This window comes from Bidens hawaiensis, unplaced genomic scaffold (genome assembly GCF_021521415.1).
Source record: "Bidens hawaiensis isolate Kalapana, Puna unplaced genomic scaffold, B.hawaiensis_p1.1 tig00037814_1, whole genome shotgun sequence".
Lineage (NCBI taxonomy): Eukaryota > Viridiplantae > Streptophyta > Magnoliopsida > Asterales > Asteraceae > Bidens > Bidens hawaiensis.
In genome coordinates, this window is record NW_027496625.1 from 56358 (window position 1) to 69354 (window position 12997).

General features: G+C 36.4%; 1 protein-coding gene across 1 annotated transcript; it reads right to left on the reverse strand.

The window, feature by feature from the left end:
• Nucleotides 1-371: 371 nt before the first annotated feature.
• LOC143589792 (golgin candidate 2-like) lies at nt 372-6608 on the reverse strand. The gene is made up of 10 exons (XM_077070450.1): nt 6480-6608; nt 6220-6396; nt 5551-6165; nt 4117-4227; nt 3892-3951; nt 3576-3633; nt 3228-3268; nt 3062-3154; nt 1068-1241; nt 372-986 (listed from the first exon to the last, which is right to left on the reverse strand). Exons 1-10 carry the CDS (start codon nt 6531-6533, stop codon nt 684-686), a joined length of 1686 nt encoding a protein of 561 aa, XP_076926565.1. The 5' UTR covers nt 6534-6608; the 3' UTR covers nt 372-683.
• Between the last annotated feature and the right edge of the window lie 6389 nt (nt 6609-12997).

Genomic DNA, 12997 nt, shown 5'->3' on the forward strand with positions numbered 1-12997 from the left:
AAATCAATATCCGATTTTATCGGTGAGTTACCAAAGCTAGAGGAGCTGCAACTCTTGGTATACAACTTACGCCGACATTGTTGAAATACCCGAGGTAGATTTGTTGAAGGGTTGTTGTGTTTCCAAGTTCCGACGGTATATTTCCGGTGGTGGTGGCAGTTGTGGTGGTTGGTGGCTGTCAATGGCGGTGGTGGTTGATGGTTGTCGGTAGGGAAGAGGGGTGGTGGTTGGGTGGAGAGAGAGAGTGAAATATATAATAAATGATAATTTGATATTATCCCTTGAACTTTGAAAAATGACATTTTCTATCCCAAATACTAACGAAGTTAGTGTCTCATTACTTCGAGAGTGCTAGAAGAAAATACGTTAAAAGTTGGAAGTGTTGAGGAATATTTCGTAAGTTGGGAGTGCTGTCTACCAATGGGTCAAAGTTGAGAGTATTTAAAACCAATATCCTTAATTAAAATTAAGAAAAAGTATAACATATGTTCACTCTTTTATGTTCTAACCTTCATTTCACTAGACTTTCTTAGCATCCACAACATAACTGATCCAAAAATATCAGCTACTGCACTAGTTTGTAGTTGTAAGGAGGTGACCTTAACATTAACACAGAACTGTGGTTCCATATTTGACTCATCATCTTAACCAGAACAAGACCTACCTACCTACCTACCTACGAATCAAACTCCAGTATTGTTTATGTTTTCTAAAGATATAACCGCACCAGATCCATCGGAGACTTCACTGTGCGATCTGAAAATATACAACACCCACAAATGCAGGCACACAAGGTAAACTATACACCATGCTTTCCCCATTGGATTTCTTCTTAGAAACGCCCAGAAGATCGAGTCCAACTGTCTCACCAACGACCCCATAATCATAATATGTTTTTGTCCCCCCTTCTCTTGAAACCGCACTCCCGATTCTATGTCATTCACTTTTGATGTTTTCATGCTCTCGTCCAATGACCTTGAAACTGCCTGTTACAAATCAAATAAATCTTGTTATATAATATCATATTACCATGTTAAGCGACAGTTAGAAATATGATCATTGTGTACCTCGATTCTGAACATTAGCATGGCTTTCTCTGATGATAAGGCCTCAACCTGCGCTTGTTTCTGAATCAAATGATCGGTGAGCTGGCTAAGCCTGCGCTTTAGTTCAACCTCCACTTCACTTGGACTTTCAATCTCCTTCCGGGTTTCTTGTATGGCCGTTTCAAGTGTCTTTGCCTGTGTGCCATAAATGCATCTTCCTCAGATTCACATACCATTCACACACATACTATTATTAAAGCATATCTTAGTAAAAAAAAGAAGTTGCTAATATTATTATTGAATACCAAATCATACAGATTATTAACAGTAGGAATGCAAGCAAGCCGAGCCACACGCGAGCTACTCGAGATCAGATCAATAAAAGGCTCGAGCCGAGCCCGAGCCTCAAATAAAGGACGTTTAGTTATGGAGCCCGAGCTCGAGCCTTGTTAAGGAAAATTGTGCAGGCTTGTCGAGCCTAAACAAGCCTTGTGTATTTTGAGGTTTTAACTCTTTTAGCTCATTTACTGCACATGAGCTTGAGCCTAGCTTAGGCTCGTTTAAGGTTTTTCTCAAAGCATATAAAAATAAGTTGAAATGTATATTAATTAACTTTAGAGAGAATTCAATACCTTAGGGCTTAGACTTAACTTATTTAGGTCACATACCATAATGGTATTCCCCTTACATATATTATTATTATTATAATTATTATTAGCTTTTATATAGCTGTTAAACTTTGATCTTATTATTAATATTATTATAATTAGTAGTAGTTTTTATATAACTGTTAAACTTTGATTTCCTTTATTTTGCTTCATACACATGTACTTAGAGCCGAGGGTCTCTCTGGAAGCCACCTCTTTATTCCTTTGGATAGAGGTACGGTGTGCCTACATCCCACCCTCCCCAGACCCTACTTATAGCTTTGCTGTCGGTGGGATTTTACTGGGCATGATTGATTGATTGATTGATTGTATATTAATTAACTAATAAATTAATAAACAAGCAGAACTCGATCTTGAAAATCAATTCACGAGCCGAGGCTTTAGAAAAAGAGCTCGCCTTGAGCCTAGTCAAGCTCAGGCTCTGCTCGTTTACATACCATGCAGATACCTACAGACATAGTTATCAAAATCGACCGCTTAAGCGCATTTATTGCGGGAAGCGCATTAAATGCGATTTCAATGCATCGATATCAAAAGCGCCTTCCTGTTACTGTTCTCAAATGGCATGCATATTATTTATTAAATGGCATTTAACCCACCTCTTCCTATTCTCAAGTAAAAACTAAAAATCCCACCATTTAAGGGCTCAACTAGTTTATAGGCTGTTTGGGGTTCCTTATTTTCACCTCCTTATAACTTATAAGGAGAAGTCATAAGTTACAAATGTGTAACTTATCAACATTTCCTCTCACATAATAAGGAAACCCAAACACTTTTTTTTAACTTATCATAAGTTATAAGTTATAAGGAGGCAAAAATAAGGAATCCCAAACATTTATTATTTATTATTTAATATTTAATTTATATACGTTTTAATTCTTTTTTCCTATATTTATTATTTATTTTTTTTATAAATAACACAATATATGTTGTTTAGTATTTAGTCATGTTTATCATAATTTGTTATATAAAATAATAATAGTTATATAAGTATATATTAAATTTTAATATATATACTTATGTAACTATTATTATTTTATATATCAAATTATGATAAACATGACTAAATACTATGAACTATTTCAAGAATGAATCTTTGTTTTCTTATAAAGGTGTTCTACTTTAGTTCAAATTTTGTTTTTTTAATGTGCGCTTTTTTTTAAAATCGGGCGCTTTTTTTGCGCTTTTATTCTGGGCGCTAGGCGAAGCCTCAACGCTTTCGAGCGCTTATCGCATTTGATAACTATTGCTACAGTATCAACAGAAAGAACAAAGCTAGGGCCTTAACTTTTATGTGAGCATATTCAAATAAACTATTTCGTAAGATCTTATTCAATAACACGTCACCTTTTCTTGCAGTTTTCCAACTTTATCTGTGATGAAAGCATGCTCGGCCTCCAGTATCTCATGCTTAAATTCAACTCCTCTTGAAGCTGTCAGCTACATCAAGTTTGAAACTTTGAATACTAGCAGCTAATTATGCATGAGATTGTATACTTCCAAAAAAACTTACTTTATCTCCACTCTGGTCACTTTTCTTCTTTGAGGTTAGCTCTACATGAAAAGTTGAATGTACATAGAATTAATCACTAAAATCCATTCATATTTGCCATGCTCATTCGATTAGAAACTAGTCAAAACATCTGTACATTGATGATTGCTTACTCAAACAATAGCATACCGCCAACCATTACTGAGAAACCTAACCCACTTTATTAGTGTCAGCTTAGAAGAGGCAAACAGGCTAAATGATATATCTAGTAGTAATCTATACATAACTATATAAGCACGGCATACATAGTGTGGTGGTTTTAAAGTATGTAAAGAAAACTTTTATGATAAGGAAGCTTAAAATGTGTACCTTCACGACTAGCTTCCTTTAACTCAATCTGTCTATGAAGGTCTGCTACCCGCTTAACCTAATTTAGTACATAATGTGTCACAGAGAGAAAAAAATTAACTATAAAGAGAGAGAAAGAGATACAGAGAGAGATAACAATGATGATGACGAGGATGGTATGAAGGCTTTCTAAAGGTCAAAATTCCAAGATATGGCCCATATAACATTTATTAAATATTTGCTAGATGATATAGATTCTAAACATTAGGCACTAACTAGGGCAATAGATTTGATTTTGAACTGTTTGCTAATCTTATCTAAACTTAAATGGGCATACCTCTTCTTCTAGACTCCATTGTGCTGCAGCAAGTGACTTTGCAAGCTCCGCATTTGTAGTCTGCAAAATGGCAAACAATTTCATAAACATTCTGCATCTAAGTATGTCCAATCTGGCAAACATGAAACTACTACAAAAAGGATATAGAAGACACTGCATCTCATAAAATATGTAAAAAAAAAAAAGTAAATTTATTTATGCTGATGTTTATCAACACAAAATTACCTCAAGTTTAGCCAACTTCATTAGTGCTTCCATTCTAGTATTATTATGTTTTTGCTTCTCTAAATCAACAGCTTCCATAGTCTCCATCATTGTCATTTGCAGTTGCGAAGCCTGAAGCATAACAGAGATGAAAATTTACTAGTAATAAGCCAACACAATCCCTCAAAAACAAAATTTACCCTCCCAAAAAAATATAATCAATAAGACCCTAACTTTTTTAAGCATAACAAACGGGAACATACATATTAGGGTGTGTTTGGGATTGCTTATTTAAGTGAAAAAGGACTTATTAACTTATGAATTTTTTAAAAGAAGTTTAAAAAATGTTTGGGTTAGCTTATGTGTTGGGGAAAACCAAATTGACTAAAAAGGACACTCTTTTTTAAAAAGGGGTGTAATATGTTTTGAGGGTTAGAGGGGTGTAATAGGTAAATCAAACCCATTAAGTTAATAAGTTACACATTCCTAATTTTTCAAAACCCCTTTGTTTTGCCTTCTCCATAAGTTTCATAAGGCCTTATGGTTTGCCATACACCTTATTATCTTTTCAAAAAGTTTATAAGTTATAAGTTGATGAAAATAAGGAATCCCAAACACCCCCTTACCATCAGTAATTTATCAAAAAGACAACATGTATTTAGTTCGAAACGGTACTATTGTACTTTTATAAGCATATGCTAATTTATCCTAGCATCTTTATTTAAGTTTTACTCTTTCTACATAAGGGCAGATAGCATATGAACTATTTACCGAGTTTATCTTATTATATAAAGTTGGCTTAACAAATATGGTTCATATTAGTCAGTGACACTTGTAATGTATATGCTTGTTTGAGTTTAATTCTGCAACTTTTATCAAGAGAATGAACAGATAACAGATTTACTACAACAATATGATAACATTTGTTTATGCACTATTAACCAGTTATAATCGAACTCGTATCCAAATCAAACCTAGAATTGCCAACTTGTACGAACAGGCTGGCCATTTTTTTTATCAGCTGAGTATCTTTAGACAGTCATGAGCGTAATGTGTATTTTGATTGGTAGGGTATTTTTGAAACATTTTATTAAATTTGAGAGGGTATTTTCGTCATTACGTAAAATTTAAAGAAAGGGTTATATGCATTTTGTTTTGGGTTGGGAATATGCGCAGTTAGTGAAGTTTACAAGAGGATATGCAATTATCCCAAAATAATATATTTGCGTTAGATGACAGGCAATAAAAGATTCACACTTTGAACTATTGACATATCGTAATTCCTTTATTTAAGTTTTACTCTTTCTTCATAAGGACAGAGACACAACTATTTCTGAGTTTATCTAGAACTAAAAATTTATCTGCTTGCAGCCATATACATGTAAATCAAGCAATACACAACATCATGAATAACTGCAGAGACACAAATATATAACATAATAAACAGAAAAGTACCTCATGTGCTTGTTGTTTAGCCCTTTCATCAATTATTTTCTCTAAGCTTTGTTTCTCCCCTTCCAATCTCGCAACAAGATTTTCCCGATCTTTAATGACTTCAATGGCTTTAGCAGCAGCTTTCTCAGCAAGAAGTTTCTCCCTCCTCTTCCTCCTCTCTTCCCGTTCACGTTCACGTTCACTCTCGGAATCAGAACTTGAATCCGAATCCGACTCCACATTCATCTCACCATCACTTGCAGACAGGGATTCCGTTTTGTTGGAGGAAGTAGCCATCGCTGGCAGCACAGTGGTATCGGACATAGGTTGTTCATTCTTCACTTGGTTCAAATCAGCGGATGGCATTGGACGGCTGTTTCTATCAGTTGCATCCTTCACTTCCGTTTCACGAGTCACACTTTCCGCAGCAACACCTCGCACTCCAACAACATCAGTAGTCACTACTTTATCATCGGATCTCCTAACACTCTTATTACTGGCAAGAGGAAGCGGTTTAGCTAAGAAATTCGGCAGCTGTCTCTTGGCGGAGAGCCTATTTATGGGGTTAGTAGGTGCGCTAAGCAGTTGAGTCCAATCAGCATCAGTGGTTAAAGTGGAGCTAGGGTTTACAATGAGCTCATTACTGATAATAGTATGGGGGGGTTTGGGAGTTAGGACATTTTTAGCAACATCATAATCTTCTGCGTGTGGTGGTTTCTTGGTCTTGAGCTGATGGTGTTTCAATTGAGTGGATTTGTTAAGTACAGTTGCAGCAGCAGCAGCAGCAGCGTGATTGAAATCATCATCGGCGGATGGCGATGGCGATGACTCGTTTTTGCCAAGGGATTCGGCGGCTTGCTGGTCAATCTGAACCAACAAATTGATTAGGTTAAATAAATTTGTATTATTTGCATAGAGAGAGAATGAATGAATGAATGAATCAGTCTTGCCTGCTGAAGAAGAGTCTCGGCGACTTTGAGTTTGGAAGAGATCCAGCCGGACATTGTTATTGTTGAATCTCACCTCAGATCAGATCAACAAGGGAAAATTATCATTACAATTATAAATTAACCGGTCGGTGGGTGTGAGAGCAAGAGATATCCTTTACCATGTCACTCGTATGGCCGCGCCGGACAATTGGGATATGTTTATATACTCGTCACGTCATGTCGCGTTTGAAGTGTGGATTTTGTTGGTATGTGTTAGGTTCGTTAATATACCGACACTAAATTTTTTTAAATAAAAATGTGTACGTTAACACAGAAACAATAGCGACGCTCGTATTACTAAAAATTACATGATAAAAAGTTTGGTCGGTATCGATTACGTTCGTAATGATACCATAATTAAAAACAAATAATAAACTCATCAGATTAACATATAAAACATTAAAATATTTATAATGATGTTTGTTCGGTCAATGAAACCGTGGCGTTGGTAAAACCCGAGCGTCACGATGGCGAGTCTACGCGAATTCGATTATTATCGGTTGTGTTCGTTAGAGTATAAACAACTTTGGTAAAACCCAATTGTTAAAACCTAAAAAAATTCGTGAAATTAACATATAAAAAATATTTAAAATGACTTTATTCGGTTGGTAAAAACGGAGTGTTGCGGCCCCCGGTGTTGCAACAGTGAATTGGCAAAACCTGGGCATTGGTAAACACAAACGTTGTCAGTCCCATGCATTGCAACGGTAAGTCGATGTAAATTCACTTGGTTTCGATTACGTTCGTTATGTAAAAAAAAAGTCAATAATACCCGAACGTTATTGGTCTCGGACGTTGTAGCAGCAAGTCGTCACGAATTTGGTCGATTTCGATAATGTTTGTTACGATATCGAAACTAAAATAATAAATAAAAAAACATAAAAGTATATGCAACCAATGGTTTGGTGCCACTTGGACCAATAAAGGGTCTAGCGGCACCAAACTTTCAAATTATTCTAAAGTAATAATTACAACTTTAATTATATTAACCTAATTATTATATAATTTTTTTGTAATTTTTATTCTTTGTTATTATATTGCATCTAACTCTTCCATTAATGTTTACCATTTTTCAATGGTTAGTTTTGCTTTTGGACAACAAAAAATCGGTAATATTAAATAGATTTTGATATGTGATTATTCTAAGAAAATGAAGACTATCTTAAATCATGGAATACGATTTTATATTATTAAATTTATGAATATATTTAGAAAATCAGTATTAGGTTTAATATAATAACATAATGTAAGTCAAATGTTGAATATTCATATATTTTGACTATGTTTAAACATAATAAATATAAAAGACGAATAATATAATATTTAAATCATGATAGATTAGGGTTACATACAGGTTTTGGTTATTGTGATTATGTTAACAAATAGTTACATATCAAGAACAATGAATGAAAAAAATAACAATACAATCTATACATTAATCCAAAAGCAGACAAAATTAAATTGAAATAGCATACTTCTTATAATAAAGTTTTAATAAAGACAAAAGTAAAAAAAACGAAAACTAAAACTCATCACTAATGAACTTTAATAACATCATCGTCCTTATAATAACGAAAAACTAAACTCTGGCCAAAACATAATCGATTGTTGATTACATAATCCTTCCATCCAATTAACGAAAAATGACTCTTCTTGTTTTCGCCTCCGTTTTTAACTTTGAAGATTGTTTCAGTCCCAGCTAAACTCCTGAACTTAATTAAGCGTTTCTTTTTTCAGATTTGCATGTCTCCCGACACTAGTAGGTAATCGCTAAGAAAAAAAAAATAGAAAGTTTATATGATTATTTTAAAATTAAAATTTAAAATTAAAGTAAGAGTTAAGTGTCATTTTAGTACATGTGGTTTGTTCGATTACACAACTTTAGTACCATTTTTGATTTTTTTGCATATGGCTACTTCACGTTCTAAAACATGTCATTTTAGTACTTTTTCTAACCTCATCTATTTTTGTCCGTTAAGTCAAGGGTAAACTAGTAATTTCATTAATTTAATTTACATAAAACATAAGGTTGAAGAATTGAATTAATATCTAAACTCCTTTGAAAGAACAAGGACCTTTGTGCAATTTTCAAAAAAGAAATCCCAACACTTTTAATGTTCCCTTCCCGTTTTTCCGATCACAGCCATATCGCCGCCGACGAGCTTGGTTATCTTTTCCAGCGAACTCCAAACGATTAGCAAGACCGGTCCACAACATCAATTCTTTTCTATTTCGAAATCATAACGTATAAAAACTATCTCCTAATCTTTGGCTAGAGTTAATTCGGTTTTAAAAACCAATAATCCTATTATTCATAAACTTCAAACCGACTTTAAAACCATAATCAAATTAACTGGTTATCTGTTGATTTGGCTAAATAAAAACACCTATACTTACTCATTTGATGATTGTGATCACACTCATACGCTTAATTCTCCCAAACATTAACTCTGTGATTATCTTTAAACTCGCCACCAACTGGGACCTTGAACTAGTCAACTGATATTAATTCGTCCACTTATCAGGTAATTGATTCGTGCTTCCTGCACGTCCTTATGTAAGCCCTCTCTCAAATCACATTAACTGTATTCAATTATCGATCAATTTGGGGATTTTATTTCTAGGGTTTATGAGGATTTGGGGTTTATTCAAACTTCTATTATAAAAATATGTAACATCACGTAAATATCGGGCCAAAAATGTCAATTTTCAAAGTCAAGGGACCAATTCTGCCAATTTCCAAACTACAAGGACTAAAGTGTAAATTCTGATTTACTGACCTATCGCGGTACGTGATGGGCCAGAGAAGACACCTATCGCGTACCGCAATAGGGTTGTCTGACACACGTGACACGTGTGCCACGTGGCACACAGTGGCAACGCCTGCCGCCACGTGTCACCACGTGGCAACACGTCCGACTCGTGGCTCGGCGCCTGCCACGTGTTGACACGTGGCAGGTCTACGCACTGACTCAGCAAGCCTACATCGTGGTACGCGATGGGCTTGCCAAGTGACCCATCGCGTACCGCGATGGGGTCCAAAGTCAGCCTTATAAATAGCAGCTACGGGTTCATGCCATTCTCACTCCAAAACACACACTTTACTCTCTCTCTAACTTCTCTCACTACCTCGTAAAACGTGCCATCGATCCGCCTCGAAATCCTTGCCCCGTTACCTCGTTTTACGTGCCACTTTCCAATGACGTTCTGAGTAAAGAGGAGGTGCTGCCTAACGTCCCGATTACTACCTCGAAGTACGTGCCGGTGTCCCGATAAGCGTGTCGAAGCAAAAGTGTTGATTAAAAGTGAACGTTGAAAAGCAAGCGTCGTCGAAGTGCTGCCCGAGTGTCTAGGGTATTTCTAGGCCGAGCAAGGTAGGCATAATGCCCGACCAAAATAATAATAAAATATTATGAAGGCTTAATACCCAAGTCGATGTTATTCTCGATAAACAAAGAAATAAATAACAAAGAAAATAAAGAAAGAGAAATAAAATATATATATATATGAGTATATATTTGTGTACAAATATTCTTTGCTATAAAATATATTATTTAAGTATAATGAGTATACTTAAATAATAAATAAAGAAATACGTTTCTTAAAGAAGAAGAAACGTCGGGTTTTATGAATAAACTAAAGGTTTATAAATATTACTTTTCAACTAAAGGTTTTGAAGTAAAATGAGAAATTGAACTAAAAGTTCATCGAGATAAATAAGACTAGAGGACTTAAAGCCGGATCGTGTATCCGACTAATGAATGTTATACTCGTACTATAGGTGCGAGATAGCGAAGGAAAGTCTAACAGACGGTGTTGGAAGCCGATCCCATTGAAAAGGTGAATACGCCCCACTTTTACAAACTTGTTTTCAAACAAATAAACATGTTATGTGTAAAACTTTACATAAGGCTATGTGTCTCTAAAAACATTATAAATAAGAGTATAAGCCAGCCCTCAGGCTATGGTATACGTTTGTCTGGATCCTTACATATGTGGAACGCGGTGGGCACATCGCACCACGCTTGGTCACGACCTCCAGCCACGATGGGCCGGACCTAAGTTATGTCCGAGTGAGACTGACCATGTGTATATTTATGGTACCTAAGTTATGTCGAAACGCTGCGGTGTTTTGCTTAGGTGACCTAGTGTAGAGACTCGAGTTTATAATGATTGTTTAACTTGATTATTCCTAAGCCAAGATGGGTCGAGGCTTGCGTAGTCACGAGGGGTAATTAAGTAAAGAAAATATTTTTAGCGTCAGCATATTCGCCAGCATTCGTTGCTGACGTATTTTAATTACATTTTGCAGGTAACCAAGATTAGAGCTTGCAAGACGAAGAAGCTCAAGAATCCGATGGCTCGGATAATTTTGTGTGAATATTAAAATATGATGTTTTTGTATAACTTATAAACAAGTAAATACTAAACGAGACTTTCGTCTCGTCTTTTTGTAATGTAAATATTTATAATATCGATCCTTAAGTTTTTATAAGTCTTTCGCTAATACACGTAACTCTGATTTAATTACAAATATGGTACCAACTATGGATCACACTCCTAGGCCTAGAATGGGGGTGTGACAGGTTGGTATCAGAGCCATCGGATACCAAAGTCGCCAACCGAGATTCGAAGTTTCTTAGGTTTGGCCGGCTATTACCGAAGGTTCATCGAAAATTTTTCCCTAATCACTGTTCCTCTAACTTCTTTAACTCGTAAAAACATCAAGTATGAATGGGGAACAAAGCAACAAGAGGCATTCGATATACTTAAACAAAAGCTTACCCAAGCTCCTATACTGGCCTTGCCAGAAGGTACTGAAGAATTTGTTGACTTTAGTGATGCATCTCATTCTGGTTTGGGATGTGTGCTCAAGGTGCACGAAAAGAACTACACGACTCACGATCTAGAGTTAGGCGCCATAATCTTTGCACTTAAGATATGGAGGCACTATCTCTATGGAGTAAGATTTATCGTGTACACCGATCATAAAAGTTTGAAACACATCTTTGAGCAAAAAGAGCTTAACATGCGCCAACAACACTAGATGGAAACTCTTAACGACTACGACTGCGAGATCGTTTATCACGAAGGCAAAGCCAAGGTTGTGGCCGACGCCTTAAGTCGTAAAGAGCACGAAAAGCCGAAAAGAGTCCGAGCATTTAGGCTAGAACTTCAAATTGATCTTATCGACCAAATCAAATCTGCTCAAACTCAAGCGATCGATGAAAACAAGATCTCCGATGAAAAACGTAACGGCACCATTGACTCGTTAGTCAAAGGTGACGATGGTATCCTTAGAATGGGAAACCGGATTTGGGTACCAATCATTGGGGACTTGCATGAGAAAATCATGAACGAAGCTCATAAAACCAAGTACATGATGCACCCCGGTAGTGAGAAAATGTATCAAAATCTTAAGTCCAACTACTGGTGGAATGGGATGAAAAAGGACATCGCCTAGCACGTTGCGAAATGTCTAACTTGTTTAAAAGTCAAGGCTGAACACCAAAAGCCTTCGGGATTGCTTTAGCAACCCGAACTTCCCGTATGGAAGTGGGAGTTAATAACCATGGACTTTATAACCAAACTCCCGAAGACGACTCGATAACATAACGCTATATGGGTGATTGTGGATCGTTTAACAAAATCCGCACACTTCATTCCTATCAACGAAACGTACTCAATGGATAGATTAGTGCGTATATATGTAAACAACATTGTTTCTTTGCATGGTTTACCGCTATCTATAATCTCTGATCGAGACAGTCGTTTTACGTCTCACTTTTGGAAAAGCTTCCAACAAGACTTAGGCACAAAGCTTAACCTTAGCACCGCCTATCATCCACAAACCGATGGGCAAAGCGAAAGGATAATACAAACGTTGGAAGACATGCTCCGAGCTTGTGTGATAGACTTAGGAGGAAGTTGGGACGACCACTTACCCCTAATAGAATTTTCGTATAACAATAGCTATCACTCGAGCATTCAAGCCGCACCATTCGAGGCGTTATATGGTCGAAAATGTAGAACTCCCGTGTGCTGGTCTGAAACTGGAGATAATCAATTGTCCGGCCCCGAAATAGTCCAAGAAACCACCGACAAGGTTCTTCAAATCCGAGAACGACTTAAGACGGCATGTGATCGCCAAAAGAGTTACGCTGATGTCCGTCGTAAACCGTTAGAGTTTAGTGTCGGTGACAAAGTTCTTTTGAAAGTCTCGCCATGGAAAGGCGTAATTTGTTTCGGCAAGAAAGGCAAATGAAGTCCTCGATTCGTTGGACCCTTTGAGATACTTGAACGAATTGGCACCGTTGTATACCGTTTGCGACTGCCCGAGGAAATGCAAGGGATACATGACGTATTCCACGTCTCGAATTTACGAAAATGTCTAGCCGATGAATCTCTTTCGATGCCACTAAAAGATGTAGAAATTAACGAGAACTTAAAATTCATTGAAAGTCCAATTCAAATTGAAG

Coding starts and splice junctions, on each gene's coding strand:
- LOC143589792 (XM_077070450.1), bottom strand. CDS start 6,533: ATGTCCGGCTGGATCTCTTCCAAACTCAAAGTCGCCGAGACTCTTCTT. Junction 6,397..6,479: donor CCGAGACTCTTCTTCAGCAG/GCAAGACTGATT, acceptor TTGTTGGTTCAG/ATTGACCAGCAAGCCGCCGA. Junction 1,242..3,061: donor TTGGAAAACTGCAAGAAAAG/GTGACGTGTTAT, acceptor TATGGCACACAG/GCAAAGACACTTGAAACGGC.